The sequence below is a fragment of the Panthera pardus genome, unplaced genomic scaffold (genome assembly GCF_024362965.1).
Source record: "Panthera pardus isolate Hobbes unplaced genomic scaffold, ASM2436296v1 HiC_scaffold_3, whole genome shotgun sequence".
Taxonomy (NCBI): domain Eukaryota; kingdom Metazoa; phylum Chordata; class Mammalia; order Carnivora; family Felidae; genus Panthera; species Panthera pardus.
Genome location: NW_026526876.1, coordinates 60,000,506 through 60,018,953, shown reverse-complemented (window position 1 = coordinate 60,018,953; position 18,448 = coordinate 60,000,506). Strand labels below are relative to the sequence as shown.

Below are 18,448 nucleotides of genomic sequence, written 5' to 3'. Positions count from 1 at the left end.
ACACAATTTCTTCTGCCTGTACTGGGCTTCCTCTAGCAGGTGTGTTTTTTTGTTTGTTTGTTTTTTTTTACCTTTTCAAGAGCTCTTTGAGTTGATATTTTAAAATATTTGTGATCAGGGGCGCCTGGGTGGCTCAGTCGGTTAAGCGTCCGACTTCAGCTCAGGTCACGATCTCGCGGTCCGTGAGTTCGAGCCCCGCGTCAGGCTCTGGGCTGATGGCTCAGAGCCTGGAGCCTGCTTCCGATTCTGTGTCTCCCTTTCTCTCTGCCCCTCCCCCGTTCATGCTCTGTCTCTCTCTGTCTCAAAAATAAATAAAACTTTAAAAAAAAAATTTAAAAAAAAATTTGTGATCAGAGTGAGTTAATACATAAGGAACAGGGGTGCCTGGGTGGCGCAGTCGGTTAAGCGTCCGACTTCAGCCAGGTCACGATCTCACGGTCCGTGAGTTCGAGCCCCGCGTCAGGCTCTGGGCTGATGGCTCAGAGCCTGGAGCCTGTTTCCGATTCTGTGTCTCCCTCTCTCTCTGTCCCTCCCCCGTTCATGCTCTGTCTCTCTCTGTCCCAAAAATAAATAAACGTTGAAAAAAAAATTTTTTTTAAAAAAATAAAAAAAAAATACATAAGGAACTTAGCACACATAGTGATTGGGTACATAGAAGCAGTAGATAAGAGATAGCTATTATATTGAGATGTAGAGGAAATAAAAGAAGGCTTTGCCAATATTATTATAATAATTCTTAGAACAACATAAACATAGATGCTAAATTTGAAAATAAGGGAGGAGAGTATAGTTGATTTGAAAATCATAGGTATCTATCAAATTAGCCTTGAAATGAAAGATTAAAATCTCTCAGCTGGCTGAGCCCCTTGGTCCTAAATAAATTTAGCAAATGCCTTTTGTTATTTTTCTCAGGCATTTTTTAATTGAGCACTTATTATTTTCTAGGCACTGTTGTAAGCTCCCAGATGTCTTAGTGAACAAAGCAAATATTCCCTACCCATTTGGAGTTTACTATCTAGTGACATTCCTACTCTTACTCCTAACACAGACTGGGGATTTTTCTGTTACAAGGAAATTTCATCTTTATTTTACATCCCTGAGTTTCTTCCCCTCTCTCGTGTCTTAAAGCTGAGGGATCAAGAAATGAAGCTGAAGCCAACCTTTGCCTCACTTCTGAGACCAGTGGGGTAAAGTGTGAAAGGAAAAAAAAAAAACCAGGAAAGGCACAAAGGCGGAACATGGTTACCTGTTAAGCTTATTCCCTTTCATAAATCACAAGGTGCTGATGCAAATGTTGAAATAAACAGGTCTAGCAAGAACTCCTGCTTTGGTTTTTTAACCATCTTCCAGAACTTAAAAAGAACTGATTCAGGTAGTTATTATTTTAGGTTTAGCAATTATACCAACAATGTCGCTTCCAAGCTGGGTTGTCTGATGGTTCCCTTAGAAATGCTAACTAACTTCCTTGGGCAATGGTTTAAGGAGGGTCCATACCTTACTGATTTAGTTTCGTAACTCCCAAACTTTTCAATACCAAGCTCCCCTTTTCTAAAAAATATATGTACTTTCTGATACCCACCCAGGGCCATGTGTTTTTGAAAAGATCTTGTCTATAAAGGCAGAATAATTGTTTAAATAATGAAAAGGTCTTCCTATTTTAAAATTAATCAGCCAATTAGAGATTCTAATTGGCAGGTGAAAAACCGGTGTTATCACACTGGTTTACTAACCTAGCCGAAAGCAAAGCTATAGTGTTATGGATATCTGGTCAGTTTCCCTACGCTTTTCATTACTGACTTTTTGAAACGTTTACTATTGGAAAGCGAAGACATGGGACCGCAATAGAATAAAAGGAGACAGTATTCTGCAGAAACGAGTCGCACTCCTTTCAGGTAACCCCTCTAGACACTGGGAGGCGCTCTCTCGAACCCCCGCCCACGTTTAGCCCAGGGCGCGTCTAGCCCCGCCCCCACTCTGGCCCCGCCCCTCCACTCCAGTTCACGTGAATCCTCCCGAGCCGGAGGGGTGCTCCGCGGAAGCCCCACAGTCGGTCTCGGAGAGGTGACAGCCGCCTCAAGGGCCGGAGGGCGGTCTCCGACGGCGGAGGCGGCGGAAGCGGAAAAGGCGGGACCTAGGGCGCACGTTACGTCAGCACGTGCGAACGCTAGGGCTAGGTCTCCGGAATAGATGGTGGCCGGTTCGTGCGCGTGTTGGCGGTCGAGAGGCTCGCCGGTGGGCTGTAGAGTTGTGACCTCATGGCGGAGATAATTCAGGAACGCATAGAAGATCGACTCCCCGAATTGGAACAGCTGGAGCGTATTGGATTGTTCAGTCATGCGGAGATTAAGTGAGAAAGAGCTGAGGAAGTGGAAGAGCTGGGGCGGGCTGAAGGGAGGGGGGAGCCTGGGGGGGCAGGGATGCCGGAGCACCTAGTTGTGTTTATTTTTTGTAACATGGCAGAAGCCCATTTTCAGATTTTGTTGACTCCCAGAATTTCTCATTCGTTGCACGGTGGTCTGTTTGTACTGCTCTAGAGATGCAAACTTCAGTGGATGCCAAGAGATAAATCTTTCTAGTAAGACTTGAAGATGGGGACCATTTAATTCAATTTTGTATTCTACCCCAGGGTTTAGCCAACAACGTCCGGCACGAGGTTGGCATTCAGTAATTTGTTACAATTAAGCCTAATATTTTTTAGTGGTTTTCTGTGACTGTTGCTGCATTTTACAATGGCTGGGAATGTAGTAATGTGACTATGGGGGCCTTAAAGTAAACCATTGTTAGTGAAATGCAGCATAGTGTGGACTCAAAAAATTTTTCTTTAATGTTTATTTTTGAGAGAGTAGGGGGAAGGGCAGAGAGAGAGAGTGGAAGAGGATCCCAAGAGGTTCTGATGCCAGACTCTAACCCAAGAACCGTGAGATTATGACCTGGGCCAAAATCAAGAGTCCATTGCTTAACTGACTGAGCCACCCAGGTGTTCCAGCAGTGTGGCCTCTCAGTGCGTGTTCAGTAAATGTTACTATTACCATTAACTAGAGACAGTAATTGACCTCGTACATCTTGCATTAAATTCTCTTAATATACACATGTTGTGTTTTCTCTTTAGCTAAATACAGTCAATCCTTTCCCATGAGTCCTTTGTACTGTTAATAAACCTTTCTAGATAGAGACAGTAGAGACAATCTAGGTGTTTTTTTTTTTTTTTCTAGTTTGAGTGTTGGAAAACTCAGAAGTAAGGAATTTAAAAAAGATACTTGGTTATTATTAAAACCCAAGTGACCAGAATTTGGAGGGAAAGAAATCTTTACTAATATCACATACAAATAATGTAAAGTACTTAACATTATTTGCTTTGCTGGTGGGAATGTCAATGGTCCTGGCAGCTGACTAAGATGATTTTCATGAAAATTTTAAAATACTGGGCGCCTGGGTGGCTTGGTTGAGCATCCGACTTCAGCTCAGGTCATGATCTCACGGTTTGTGAGTTCAAGTCCCCTGTCAGACTGTGCTGACGGCTCAGAGTCAGGAGCCTGCTTCGGATTCTGTGTCTCCCTCTCTGCTCCTCCCCTGCTCACACTCTCTCTCTCTCTCTCTCTCTCTCTCATAAATAAACATTTAAAAAAAAATCCTGATGCACACACCCTAAGCACACAGAAGTAATCAGGTAAGAGAAAACTTGCTTATGAAGGATAATTTGGGAATTTCAGGTTTTGGAAATGTTTTAATATATATATTATGTTTTAAATATATTAAAATAAACTTAAAACTCCAAAATTATTTAACTTATGCTTTTTTCAACTGTTATATCTTAAATGACTTTCTCTTCAGGGCTATCATTAAGAAGGCTTCAGATCTGGAATACAAAATACAGCGAAGAGCTCTTTTTAAGGAAGACTTCATCAATTATGTTCAAGTAAGCGGATAAGTTCACTACGTTTTAATCCCCTCACAAATTTTAAATCAATTCTAGAATTCTAGAATCAGTGTTTTTTGCAAAATTCTAGAATTGATGATTAAACGGGTAATTTTTGAACAGGAATAGAAGTGGCCTGGGAATAACGTTGTCCCACTAAGGCTTTAGTCGTTGGCAAACTGAAATTTTCTTTTTTCCTTCTATGGAGTTAGTAGACCAGATACTGCCAAAGATACTGTGTATTAGGATTTAAGGAAGAGAATTGACATACTATTTCTTGTGGGGAGAAATAAAGGAGAGTGAGTTTGGTGATGGTAGATGGTTGGAAAGTTGATATTTATGTGTCTGTAAGTCTGCTACCTTAGAGGGATACTGCAAATTCTTCAGTACTATAAGTGAATGGGAGATTTGAGTGAATCTAAAGTTTACATGCTAGACCAATTTTCAGGTGGAGGAGAATAGCTAATATGTTAGATAACAAGATCTGGACCCAGTGGTAAGACGTAATATTATAAGACTGGAGGTTTTCTGAGTTTAGATTGGAAAAACAACAACAGGTGAACAAATGAGACCTGGCTACGAATCTTGTACTTGGAAGAGGTTTGGGAGCTCATGGTGGATTGCTGTGTGTCAACTATACTTCAGGAATAAACTTGGAAGAGGACAAAAGAAAAAAAATAATGGACCATATATATATATATTTAAAAAAAATTTTTTTTTTAACGTTTATTTATTTTTGAGACAGAGAGAGACAGAGCATGAATGGGGGAGGGGCAGAGAGAGGGAGACACAGAATCTGAAACAGGCTCCAGGCTCTGAGCTGTCAGCACAGGGCCGACGTGGGGCTCGAACCCACGGACCGTGAGATCATGACCTAAGCCGAAGTTGGCCGCTCAACCGACTGAGCCACCCAGGCGCCCCGATAATGGACCATATTAACAAAAGTAGAGTGATGAGTAAGTTAGCTGAGCAAAGAACACTGCAAACAGTAGCCATTCAGAAGATGTTAGTTTGAAAAAAGGTGTTTTGCACTTAACAGACAGTGTCTGGAGCATTGTATTAGGCTTGAGACTGCATTTTAAGAAGGACTTTGAAAGGTTAGTTAAAAGGCAGCCAGGATGGAAACCTTGTTCTAGGAGGAATCATTGAAAGAATAAATAATAGACACATTTAACCTTAAGGAGACCTGAGAAGTGGCAGATAATTCCACTCTTCAAATATTTGAAGAGGTACCTGTGGATTAGGTTGATTAATTTTAGAGGCCATAACTGAAATAAGTAAATTAAACACACACACACACACTCCCACACGTACATACTTTCACTCACATCCCCGCCCTGTGCACACAACTGTCACAACCATATAAACTTGCTATAAGACATAAGTGGCATTTTAAATCAGTGAGGTTCTGGTTGTCCGCATTGAGGAAATAAAATTAGACCCCTCTCATATAATAAGCAAAATGAAAATCCTTCTGAATGGAAAAGGTAAATTTGGGGAAAACTTTGTATCTCTACAAGAAATATGAAAGAATGACTTTGAGTAGGAGAGGTTTTCTTAAATGAGACTATGAAAGCACAATGACAAGAAGATTGATTGGCCATGTTTAAAATAAACATTTCTGTGCAAAAAAGGTGCCACAATGTAAAAAGACAAGCCACAAAATGGAGAAAATAATTTTGGTACATAAATATATGTGTATACACACACACACGCACACACATATATAGACACTTTTTTTTTTTTAAGTTTATTTTGAGAGAGAGTGAGAGCAAGTAGGGTAGGGGCAGAGAGGGAGGGGGGAGAGAGAATCCAGAGAGGGAGGGGGGAGAGGGAATCTGCACTGATAGTGCAGAGCCCAATGCGAGGCTCAATCTCACAAACCAAGAGATCATGACCTGAGCTGAAATCAAGAGTTGGACGCTTAACCGACTGAGCCACCCAGGTGCCCCGCAGCACATATATTTTGAATCTAGAATATCTAAAGAACTACAGATTCAGAAGAAAATGACAACTATGAAGGATAAAAACAACAAAAATATGAACATGCAATTCACAAAGGGGAAACACCATTCACTGATCAACTTATGAAAAGAATGTTAGCCTTATTAATTTTTTTTTAACGTTTATTTATTTTTTGAGAGACTGAGACAGAGCATGAGCAGGGGAGGGGCAGAGAGAGAAGGAGACACAGAATCGGAAGCAGGCTCCAGGCTCTGAGCTGTCAGCACAGAGCCCGATGTGGGGCTTGAACTCACAAACCACGAGATCATGACCTGAGCCAAAGTCGAACACTTAACTGACTGAGCCACCCAGGCACCTGCTCATGCTCTCATTCTCTCTCTCTCTCTCTCAAAAATAAATAAGTATTAAAAACACACACACACACACACACAAAAAAAGCATTCAAGAAAGCATTATAATAAAGTCCAAAGTTTTGCTTAAGAATGATAAATAGTCAAGATAGTCATTTTTTCTGGGGAGGGAAAAGAGTGGAATTAGACATGATACATAGGGAACTTCACCTTTACTTGAAATGTTTTATTTGTAAAGACTTTGAAGCAAGTTTAATAAAATGTAGGCTTTGATGTAGCTGTGTAATAGCTGCTTGGGTGTTCTGTGTGCTTGAATATTTCATAAAGCACTTGTAAAATGAAGCATAGAATCTTGTGAAGCCTTAAGTTTTGTGTCTCTAACAGTCTTCAAACTGAGGCTTAGAGAGGAATTGAATAGTAGTGGTTTTTAGAGAACCTTAAGAAGTTTTAAGTGGTCCTTCAGAGGGTAGGGTAGGGAGAACCAATTAGGCACAACTGTGTCTTTCATTTGCTTATGTTAAGGTAACATTTTTGCATGGTTAATTTACTCAAAGTTGGAACATGCTGTTGTAGACTAGAAAGTCTGATATTATGAACCTTATGTCTTTTTTTTTAAGTTTTTCTTTTCTTTTTTTTAAAGTTTGTTTATTTATTTAAATAATGTCTATTCCCAACGTGGGGCTTGAACTCATGACCCTGAGATCAAGAGTTGTGTGCTCTTCCGGCTAAACCAGCCAGGAGCCCCAAATCTTAGAAATATTATGATTTTAGAAACATACTTTCTTTGAAAGCATCTAAGATGTTTATATGCTTGCTAACATATGGATTTATGAGTTTTGTAGATGTAAGGTGAATTATCACTGACTTTTAACAGACATTTACTACAAATTATGCTTGATAGCATATTATCTTCTTTTATAGTCTTTTTTAAAAAAAAATTTTTTTAAAGTAAGCTCTATGCCCAGCGTGGGGCTTGAAGTCATGACCCAAAGATCAAGAGTTGCATGCTTTACCGGCTGAGCCAGCAAGCTGCCCCAATCTTGTTTTATATTCTTGATTTTTATTTACTTTATGATTTTAACTAAATGCAGTTCCTGTTATAAATTAAGGTTTATAAATTAAAAGGTTATAATTTAAAAGGTTATAAATTTTTTTTTTTCTCTTATATGTTTTTCTTCCATAGTATGAAATTAATCTTTTGGAGTTGATTCAGAGAAGAAGAACTGTAAGTAGATATTCTGGAAATTGGAAAAAATTTAGATTAGGTAGTGTGGCTCTATAGCTAGAACTTGGGTTTGGGAAGCAGTTGGCACTGATAAATTGTGTGGTGCTGTGTTCATAATGGATGTTTGTAATCATTTGTTTTCTTTATCAGCACCTTTTTAAAAATACTTATTTATCTAGAGAGAGTGCACGCAAGTGGGAAAGGGCAGAGAGAGAGGGAAAGAGAATCTAATGAGGCTCCGCACTGTCAGCACAGAGCCTGATGCGAGGCTTGATTTCAACCAACCGTTAGATGATGACCTGAGCGGAAATCGAGAGTCAGACGCCCAACTGACTGAGCCATCTAGGCACCCCTATCAGTACAGTTTAAGATCAAGTAGGAATGTTGTTATGGATAAATGTGATTAAATTGAGGCTTTTTTTTTTTTTTAATGTCACCTTTAAGCGCATCGGGTATTCATTTAAGAAGGATGAGATTGAGAATTCTATTGTACACCGGGTACAAGGTGTCTTCCGGCGTGCTTCAGCAAAATGGAAAGTAAGTGATCAGAGCATCTTTAATTGTAAGAGATGTGAAGATACGTATTATATGTATTATGTTTCAGTATTCAAATGTATTGTTTATTCTTGGGTGTCTCAATATTTAACCTAATAATGGTATTATTTGAAACCACTTATCAAACCGTGAAGAAAATTGATCTCATTACCTTATAGTTCTTCTTTGAGGATGGTACTGAAAAAGGTGGATTTGATACATGGTTAAGGATTAGAAATTTGGGATGTATGGATAAATCTCTAAGTGAAGAACACTGAAGACTTGGAGGTGGAAAATAAATGGTTAGAGTAGGGGCAGCACCTTACTAACTTGATGTTCTTCAAGTTGGGCTCTGGGACTGGGAGTACTTTAGATCCTGGGAATGACAAATTTGGGGTTGCTACCCCTGATTGAGACCATTTAAGAACTGCATTGAGCAAGGGGCGCCTAGATGGCTCTGTCTGTTAAGCATAATTCAGGTTATAATCTTGCGGTTTGTGAGTTCGAGCCCCATGTCAGGCTGTGTGCTGATAGCATGGAGCCTGCTTTGAATTCACATTCTCTCTTTCTCTCTCTCCGCCCTTCCCCTGTTCTTCTCTCTCAAAAATAAAATATTTTTAAAAAGAAAACAAAGGGCGCCTAGGTGGCTCAGTTGGTTAAATGTTTGACTTCAGCTCAGGTCATGATCTTGCAGTTCGTGAGTTCGAGCCTCACATCAGGCTCTCTGCTATCAGCATGGAGCCTGCTTTGGATCCTCTGTCTCCTGGCCCCCTCCGCCGCCGTCCCTCCCCCTTTCCCCCCACCATTAAATATAAATACACATTAAAGAAATGAAAACAAAACTGCATTGAGCAAATTGGATAGACAACAAATTTTGTCTTGGAGCATGGTAGGTGAGAACGGGTGGCCAGATGGAGTTAACACATTTAAGAGATCTAAGACCTCAGTGAGTAACAGCCTAATAGGCTGAGCAATGTGTAACACATTGGCTTTCCTGAAATCTCCCTCTCTTTCTAAAAAAAGTTAATTAGTGCAAAAGTGTATTATGTATTAAGTTCAAATTCGAGCAGCTTACTACATTGCTTTTCTTGCAGGATGATGTTCAACTTTGGCTATCCTATATAGTCTTTTGTAAGAAATGGGTGAGTATTGCGCAGTTGTGTCTTGCTTCCTTGTTCTTTTAATAAGTCTGCCTTTTAAGCTCCGTGCTTGAGTACTGAACTCCATGTTTGCTCCAAAGTTGTGGGGTTAGTAAATCGGAAAAGACTCCAAGAAGGCTGAACTTCAGTGTAACAACATTTGCATATCTGAAGACTATATAAATGGTTTCTAAGTCAGAAGATGATCTTTGTTGTGTGTATTTATTTAGTAAAGTTAGATTTGTTTACTTAGAATGTTTGCATGTAGTGGTTTAGGTAGAAAAAACTATGAGTGTGTCTGTATTTGTTTCTATGTCCCTACAAGAGCATATCTTGCCCCATTGGATTTTAAGTTGGTAAGGAAACAGTACAGATCACTTAGAGATGACTAATAATGAGTTCAGCGTATAGGAAGTAGAATTGCTTTTTCTCTCTTACAGGCCACCAAAGCTCAACTTAGCAAGGTATTTTCTGCCATGTTGGCCATTCATTCAAACAAGCCAGGTATGGTGAGATCCTTGTCAGTTCTTCTACCTTTTGTGTAGACTCAAGCTATTTTGGCATTTATTTTGCTTCATAAACCTAAAAGAAATTAGTTTGAGAACTTGAGCATAGGTACTAGGCCTCAGCAGTTCTGGTTTCTGAATAGCTGCCTCTTAGTTCATCCCTGTATATTGTGTATCATTTATTGTGTTGAGTATTGTACCTGTGGGCAAGAAGGACTAAATTTCTTTTTTATTTACTTATGTATTTACTTACTATTTATTTATTTATGTTAAAAAGTATTTTATTCATTTATTTTTAAAGTATGTTTTACTTTATTTTATTGTTATTTTTAAAAATATGCTCTGTGTAGGGCGTCTGGTTGGCTCAGTACGTTAAACCTCCGACCTTGACCCAGGTCATGATCTCATGGTTTGTGAGTTTAAGCCCCATATCGATCTCTGCTGTCAAGTGTGTAGCCTTTTTGGGATCCTCTGTCTCCCTCTCTCTGCCCCTCTCCCACTTTCTCTCAAAAATAAACATTAGGGGCGCCTGGGTGGCTTGGTCGGTTAAGTGTCTGACTTCGGCTCAGGTCATGATCTCGCGGTCCGTGAGTTCAAGCCCCGCGTCGGGCTCTGTGCTGGCAGCTCAGAGCCTGGAGCCTGTTTCGGTTCTGTGTCTCCCTCTCTCTCTGCCCCTCCCCTGTTCATGCTCTGTCTCTCTCTGTCTCAAAAATAAATAAACGTTAAAAAAAATAATAAGTAAACATTAAAAGTTTAAAAAAAAGTTCTGTATGCAACATGAGACTTGAACTCATGACCCAGAGATCAAGAGTCACCTGCTCTACTGACTGAGCCAGCCTGGCACCCCACTAAGTTTCTTTTTAGATGATGATGAAAGAAACTCTTTGGTCCTTTGAGAGGCATTCTATTTGGATGTATTCACATTTAAGGGGCACTTAGAGGGGAAAACTTAAAAACTTAAAGGGGAAAATGTTAACTCAGATTTTGCAAGAGTGCCTGGCACATATTAGGTACTCATGTTTTGTAAGAGAAAGACGTCTCTTGTGAATACTGTGTGAAATAGCACATAATCTTATAGGGGAGGTACTCCAGTGCCTATTCTCAAGTATTAGGCTCAACCAGGTTCACGCTACACAGGCTAAGATAGGCCACATTTGGCACCAGTTAATTCACCAGAGGATACAGCATTAGGTGAGAGTCTTTAGTAGAGTACTCTTAGCAATTTGGAGGCCAGTCTTTGGTCCCCAAGATGACAGTTCAGGTGTGAGGGAATGAGACCATGTGAATGGGTGGAGGAACAGCTCTGATTTAGAAGTCCTGTGGATGGGCACAGCTTCCAGGGATCCTAGAAAGGACTGTGCTCAATTTCAGGAGTCACATGCTCAGGAAAGCCCAAAGCAGTCATGCTCTCTCATTAATAACCCTTCTAGTCCAGACGTGGTTACTAACCATGAGTCATTTTTACCGAAGGCAGTCTTGTCTGGTAACATAGCTGACTTTTATTAAGTTTCTAGGGAAATAGCTGGAATGTTAACTCGACATTGATTTCCTGTGTAGAAAGACAAAGGTTTTTGTTTTTAAAGCCTTTATTCCCAACAGGTGTGATAAAAATTTTATTTTTAATGTTGAGCCATTCAAAAGAAATTATAAGCTACTTAAATAAAGAAAAAGAGTGAAATATTTTTATTTCATTGATTCTAAGATGCACAATTTCTTCCAGTATTTTTATAGTTCTAAAGTTTATATGTGACTTATAGTGATGTTGATCTTAGATTGAATGAGGCACATACGTACCCACAGATGTTATCATTTACCTCTTCGCTTCAGAATATTCTAATTTTTATTTATTTATTTTTATTTTATTTAAAGTTTATTTTGAGAGAGAGAGTACACATAAGCATGCGGGAGGGGCAGAGAGACAGGGAGAGAGAGAATCCCAAGCAGGCTCTGTGCTATCAGCTCAGAGCCTGACACGGGGCTTGAACCCATGGACTGTGAGATCATGACCTGAGCTGAAATCAATACTCGGATACTTAACACACTGAGCCACCCAGGTGCCCCAGAATACTCTAATTTTAGTTAAAGCAGCAATACTTTACAAATAACCATTGAAATTCCCTCTCTCCATCCCTTTCCTCTTTTGGGAAGATTAAAAAAAATTCTTTGAGTATTAAAATCGGAGCATTGATCTTTTTTTTTTTTAGTCTGACTTGATTGATTTATTGAAATGAAGTCTGATGTTTTTTATTTATATAGCTTTGTGGATTATGGCAGCCAAATGGGAAATGGAAGATCGCTTATCTTCAGAAAGTGCAAGACAACTATTTCTTCGAGCTCTGCGCTTTCATCCAGAGTGCCCAAAACTTTATCAAGAAGTGAGTTGTGTACCTGTAAGGTGGAAGAGTGATGTCTCAGTTTTGGTCCTCTGTAGACTTACATTCTTGATTAAGTTAAAAAGACTTGGATTTGTGGAGGCTAGGGATAAGTAGAGGAGCTGCTGGAAGAGGAGAGTGGCGAAGCTATTTCTTGGCCAGTATTAGGTGTTGACCGTGTGCATCTTCCAGGTTGTTAGAGATTAGAACTCTTACTGTCCATTATGGTTGGGAGGGGTGGGGAACTGGACCCTACCTATTTTCGTTGTGGGGCCAGGGTTCAGCCATCTTTATACCTTTGTTGTTTTTTCCCTTGCATGTACCTTCCCTACTTCTTATCTTCTTTCTCTCCTTCCTTTCTCTCTCTTTTTCTATCTTCTTCTTTTGGCTTCTCTTCATTTTTCCCCACTTATTCTTATTGTCTCTTTTTTCTTGAGATATATCCCTCCTTCCCCTCTTGCTGGACTTAACGCCTTAGAGGGAGGCACTAGAACAGTGATGGCCAGACTTTCAATTAAGAAAAAAGCAAGTGCTAAAAATGGTGTATTTTTAGAAGCTGCCCTTTTTTGAGGTATTTGTTAGGATAAGGGAGAAACTACTGTCTTGTCTTCAATTGAAAATGAAGCCTTATTTGATGGAAAAAGATGTGGGTCTTTTTTTTTTTTAATTTTTTTTTTTTAATGTTTATTTTTGAGAGAGATACAGAGCACTAGCAGGAGAGGGGTAGAGAGAAAGGGAGACACAGAATCTGAAGCAGGCTCCAGGCTCTGAGCTGTCAGCACAGAACCCAACGCAGGGCTCGAACTCACGAACCACTAGATCATGACCTGAGCCAAAGTCAGATGCTTAACTGACTGAGCCACCCAGGCACCCCGATTTGGGTCTTTATGCTTGTAGGTTCTGTAGCTGTCCTAACTAGTGATTTTTGGTCTTGTAGTTCTTTAATGATGTTTTATATTGCAGCTCAGCATTTCTTCCCTTGTTTTCATATTCTTTTCGATATCCCTTTGCTACCTGTAGTATTTTGATTGAGAAACAATAAGTATCACTCCTCCCTGCCGTTATAAGGTTATTTTATGGAAGTATTGTTTATGTTTTTTTGAAGTTTTCCTAAATACTCAAACTGGTATTTCCAAAAATAGAAATAGGTTTATTCCTTATTCTTTTTCAAAGTAAATCAGAGGGTGCCTGGGTGGCTCAGTCGGTTTAAGAGTCCACCTTTGGCTTAGGTCATGATCTCACCGCTCGGGAGTTTGAGCCCTGTGTTGGGCTCTGTGCTGACAGCTCAGAGCCTGGAGCCTGCTTTGGATTCTGTGTCCCCCTGTCTCGCTCACGCTGTCTCTCTTTCCTTCAAAATATAAATAAACTTTAAGAAATTTATAAAACTTTTTTTTCACATTTATTTATTTTGAGAGAGAATGCAAGTGGAGGAGGGGCAGAGAGCGAGGGGGAGAGAGAATCCCAAGCAGACTCTGCATTGTCAGCATAGAGCACAGGGCTTGATCCCACAACTGTGAGATCATGACCTGAGCTGAAATCAAGAGCTAGTCCCTCAACCGACTGAGCCACCCAGGCACCTCCTGATGGTTAATTTTATGAAATTATAATACATATATTAAAATCAGGAAATTGACATTGGTCTAATGTGTGCATATGGTTGGTTCTCTGTCATTTTTTTTTTTTTTTTTTTACATGTGTAGATTTGTGTAACCACCACCACAATCAAAATGCAGAGCTGTTCTACCATCACAAGGAACTCCCTTCTTGTCAGTGTCATCTAGTTTCATAACAAAAAATATCACGCTATCCCCAGACTTTCACAGATCTGATATTTATGGGTAAAAAATGGCATCTTATATATTTCTAATTAAAAAAATATATATTTCCAAAGATTTTCAGTTTATAATTTCCCTTGTATAGTACTTTAGGATGGAGCTGATGCATACTGAGAAACTGAGGAAGGAAAAGGAAGAATTTGAAAAGGCCAAAATGGATGTGGTAAGATCCGAACATGTCATCACACATTAACAATTAATAGTGCTTTGAGCCTTCTTAGGAATAAGAGACAATTTTTTAAATGTATTTTTTATTTAATGCCAGTTTTGAAACTTTGAGATGAATCTAGAGTTGATTTAATTAAACGGGCTTAGTAATAAAAATGGAATTCTGTGCTTTAAAAATACACATTTGGACTGTTTGAAGTAGTCCTCAAAATAATTTATTACTGATCGAAGGGTAAATGGTTTCCCTAATACTTTATGGTTTCATTAAATGACATACTAATGGGTTGAAGGAGCTCGAGGAAGGTTGTGAAATGTGTGGTTCCTAGCTTTTTATATAATTTTTTTGGTGACGGTAATTTTAAAGAAAAGTTTTAGAATGTTTGAGCTGAAAAAGGAACTTTGCTATCATCTGTTATTGTGGTTTCCAGCTGTGAACTTTTTTATTCAAATAAAAGTTTACCCAGAAGGGTAAACAAGCCATGTAAAACCTGACCTGCTCTGGTCTAAGTAGAGTCAGGCCTTAAGCCATGTGATCTTGCTATTGCTCTAGGAGCCTGAGAGAACACATTGGGAAGATCAGTGGTCTTGTTCAGGCTGCACATTTTACAAGTGAGGGAAGTGGCCCAGAGAGAGACGTGGTTTGCCAGAGGTCATATGGCACAGATAGTCTAGGGCTGTTAATTTTTATCCTAGTGCTTTTTCTAGTTACTGGCACTATCTGTTATGTTTACTATAATACTCTTTAGGGGAATCTTGATTATCCTGAAGAAATCCTTAAGGGCGAGTTGGCACGGATTATCTACAAAAATTCTGTGAACATAATTAAAGGTACGTATGTTTTGAATGTTTATGATGGAAAGTGCAACATTCTATTTATTATGTTTATTTTGAGAGAGAGAGAATGCAAATATGTGTGGGCAGGGTGTGGCAGAGAGAGAGAGAGAGAGAGAGAGAGAGAGAGAGAGAGAGAATCCCAACCAGGCTCTGCATTATCCGTGCAGATAGTGCAGAGCCTGACATGGGGCTTGAACTCATGAACTGCAAGATTATGATCTGAGCTGAAGTTTGATGCTTAACTGACTGAGCTACCCAGTCACCCCACAATGTTCTATTTAAAATGAGGAAGACTGGGGCGCCTGGGTGGCTCAGCCGGTTAAGCGACTGACTTCAGGTCAGGTCATGATCTTGTAGTTTGTGAGTTTGAGCTCTGCATTTGTGAGTTTGAGCTCTTCATCGGGCTCGGTGCTGACAGCTCGGAGCCTGGAGCCCGCCTCAGATTCTGCGTCTCCCACTCTCTCTGCCCTTCCTCACTCATACTCTGTCTCTCTCTCTCTCTAAAACATAAGCATTAAAAAAATTAAAAGGGAGGAAGACCTTTAGCTAATGTTGAAAATTTATGTTAGAAATTCTGTTAGAGTGTATATAAGATTCTATGGGAATAGTGTCCTGTTTCTTTCAGAAAACATTGATAGCCCCTTAGGGTATACTTGAACATTTCAGTAAGTTTATCGAGTATTTAATTCACATGGAGAGTTGGAAAGAAATAGGTGATTTAGAACATTTCTTTATGCTTTTAAGATGTTTAGAAGAAAAGAAGTACTTATGAATACTCTAAAATACCACTAATGACTTTGCTTGTGTAGTGGGGCTATGGGTGATTTTTTTTTTCTGTTTTGTCCTATTTCTCAAATAATAAAAAGAATTAGCTCTAGTACATCAAGAAAGTGGTACTTTCTTGTAGAAGAAAGTGGTTCTTTACAGTAAAATGACACTTGACAGTCTTACTCCCCTTCCCAATTTTTAAAATTTTAGGTGCAGAATTTCACGTGTCACTGCTTACAATTGCACAGCTATTTGACTTTGCCAAAGATCTGCAAAGAGAAATTTATGATGAGTAAGTAAGTTCGTGGAAAGGTGAATATGTCTATTTCCGATCTTGTGGTAAAAGTTTGAGGTTGGGTGTTTAGAAAGAGGGAAAGAAGACACTGTGCTAAGTCCTTGGAAGAAAGCAAGGTTTTAGGGCTTTTGTATCATAGTAAGTCATAGAAAAGTAAATATCTCTGGAGAACTTGTTTGACTCACTTCTGGGCTTCTCTTGGGAGTTAGTTTGTCTTTACTCAGTGACAAACATATCGTACAGCTGATATTAAGACGTATATTTCTGCTGTTCTGGCATGTCTTTTGTCCATAGAATGAGAGTGGTCCTCATAAAGGTTTGCAGTGATTGCTGTAGGTTATTTTATTCTTCAATGTTGGAGCATATTGTTTGAGAATTTTTTGTAGCCTGCCTTGTGGGTACATCACTCTTAGGTAGCACCCCTTACTTTCACAGGAGATAAAACAGAACTTGGCTTGTTTGCCCTTTGGATGCCTTCAGAGCTTTGGTAGAGGTTTAGGTCGTGCTTTTTTTTTTTTTCCCTTGCCTCTGTTACAGAAAATCAAGAGCCTGGATATAAGGTTCTCCAGGGCTCGAGGACTGTCTCATCACACATACCTGTCGATTTAACTTTGAGAGCTAACTTGTGAATGAAATCTGAAACATTCTGAAACCTAATAAATGTGCCACAACTCTGATTGATTGACAAAATTTATACAGTGAGCGTGAAGATCTCTGGAGGGCTTGCTGGGGAATTGTCTCCTGGTAATGGAATTGTTAAAGGGGTGTCCCGAGTGCACTCTTAAATTTTTTTTTTTTTTTTTTAACGTTTACTTTTGAGAGACACAGTGTGTAAGCAGGGAAGGTACAGAGAAAGGGAGACAGAATCCGAAGCAGGCTCCAGGCTCCAAGCTGTCAGCACAGAGCCCGACATGGGGCTCGAACTCATGAACCGTGAGATCATGACCTGAGCCCAAGTCGGTTGCCCAACCGACTAAGGCACCCAGGTGCCCCTGGGTGCATTTTTAGAGCATTGGGAACTGTCTCTGTTTGATACTGAGTTAAGTTTCGTGTCATAGGGCTGATGCCAGTGAACTGCTTTTCAGCCTTCAGGCTCTACACACAGATGACCCTCTCACTTGGGATTATGTGGCACGGCGAGAATTAGAGATAGAGTCACAGCCAGGAGGAGAGCAGCCTGCGACGAAACAAGCCAGAGCAGTGGAGGTGGGCCGGAAGGAGGAGAGGTGCTGTGCTGTGTATGAAGAGGCGGTGAAGACTCTCCCTACAGGTGAACTTCACCAAACCTTGGGGTGGTGTCGAAGTTAGTATTCACGAATGGGAAGCCGAAGCTTCCGTTCCCATTACCAACGTCAGTTTCAGGATTCTCTCTGTGCTAGTTTACAGTGTGCCTGCCTTTCCAACTTGTTCTGTGGTGGTCAAAGATGGAGCTTTGATGACCTTCTTCAATAGTAATGGTATCCGTTTGGGGGAAATGGTACATAGGAAATGATAATTCAGAAGATTGTCATTCTCTAATTCTCTTTTCATACAGACTTGCTTCCAAATTTTATATATTGGAGTGTTAATGTTTAATTTTTGAGAGAGAGAGCGTGAGCAGGGAAGGAAGGGGCAGAGAGAGGGAGACACAGAATCTGAAGCAGGCCCCAGGCTCTGAGCTGTCGGCGCAGAGCCCGACGCGGGGCTTGAACTGAAACCAGCCATGAGATCATGACCTGAGCCGAAGTTGAATGCCTAACCGACTGAGCCACACAGGCTGCCCTTTACTTTTTATAGCTAAGTCATTACTCAGTATTTGAGATGTTTGATTAGCTGTAATCAGAATAACTAGTTTTTTCCACCGGACTAGCTTAAAACCTTTTTCAGAGGAATTTCCCTTCAAAGGAAAGATGTATGATGACTGTTAAATGGAGAGAACTAGTGATGTGATCCGCATAATCTGACTTTTCCAGAGGCCATGTGGAAGTGTTACATCACCTTCTGCTTGGAAAGATTCACCAAGAAGACAAGCAGTCAGTTCCTCAGAGAGAAGGTGAGGACCTACGTTACATGGTTATAGTGGCTGACTAGAAAGTGACTGTTTTCTGTAAAAAGAGCAGACACGTGGCTCCTTTGGGGCCTGGGACAGCTTCCAAGAACTTAACCTAAGCTCTTTCCCCTTGTGGTTGACCTGTCATTCTGAAGGTCTGAGCCTGCTGTATCCTTTTTCCGGCCACCTGATTAAGAAGCACCCTGTTACTGGGCTGTGTTTGGTGTGCTGTTTAGCGGGTCTAATCATAAGGGAAACTACCTCAAGTTCCTTTTCTTGGTTGCACTTGTTCCTGTCAGAGGCCACAGACCCCTGTGGGGATGTTTGTAACGAACTGAGAGATTTTTCTGATTTCAGAGGCTGGAAAGAACCATGATGGCGTTCAGGAAGGCACATGAACTCAGACTTCTACCGGAATTTCAGTACAAGCAGTGGGTAAGGGCACATTCACTGCCAGTAACATGTACTTGATTCCAGTTGGCTCATGTTGGTGTCATGTGTTTTAATATATT

The 18,448-nt window shown here is 40.2% G+C and overlaps 1 protein-coding gene across 2 annotated transcripts in view; it reads left to right on the top strand.

Moving 5' to 3' along the window:
• Nucleotides 1–2,075: 2,075 nt before the first annotated feature.
• The window catches only part of UTP6 (UTP6 small subunit processome component), a 29,778-nt gene continuing 13,405 nt past the window's right edge, over nucleotides 2,076–18,448 (top strand). Inside the window, exons 1-13 of one of the 2 annotated variants that reach the window (XM_019423853.2) lie at nucleotides 2,076–2,347; nucleotides 3,832–3,916; nucleotides 7,415–7,456; nucleotides 7,901–7,993; nucleotides 9,085–9,132; nucleotides 9,570–9,633; nucleotides 11,892–12,010; nucleotides 13,928–14,005; nucleotides 14,757–14,838; nucleotides 15,823–15,904; nucleotides 16,966–17,177; nucleotides 17,860–17,939; nucleotides 18,294–18,371. In XM_019423853.2, coding sequence (XP_019279398.2) covers nucleotides 2,256–2,347; nucleotides 3,832–3,916; nucleotides 7,415–7,456; nucleotides 7,901–7,993; nucleotides 9,085–9,132; nucleotides 9,570–9,633; nucleotides 11,892–12,010; nucleotides 13,928–14,005; nucleotides 14,757–14,838; nucleotides 15,823–15,904; nucleotides 16,966–17,177; nucleotides 17,860–17,939; nucleotides 18,294–18,371 — 1,155 coding nt within the window. In that variant the 5' untranslated portion in view covers nucleotides 2,076–2,255. The remainder of the gene's footprint in view (nucleotides 2,348–3,831; nucleotides 3,917–7,414; nucleotides 7,457–7,900; nucleotides 7,994–9,084; nucleotides 9,133–9,569; nucleotides 9,634–11,891; nucleotides 12,011–13,927; nucleotides 14,006–14,756; nucleotides 14,839–15,822; nucleotides 15,905–16,965; nucleotides 17,178–17,859; nucleotides 17,940–18,293; nucleotides 18,372–18,448) is intronic. The other variant, XM_019423854.2, reaches the window with a different exon arrangement.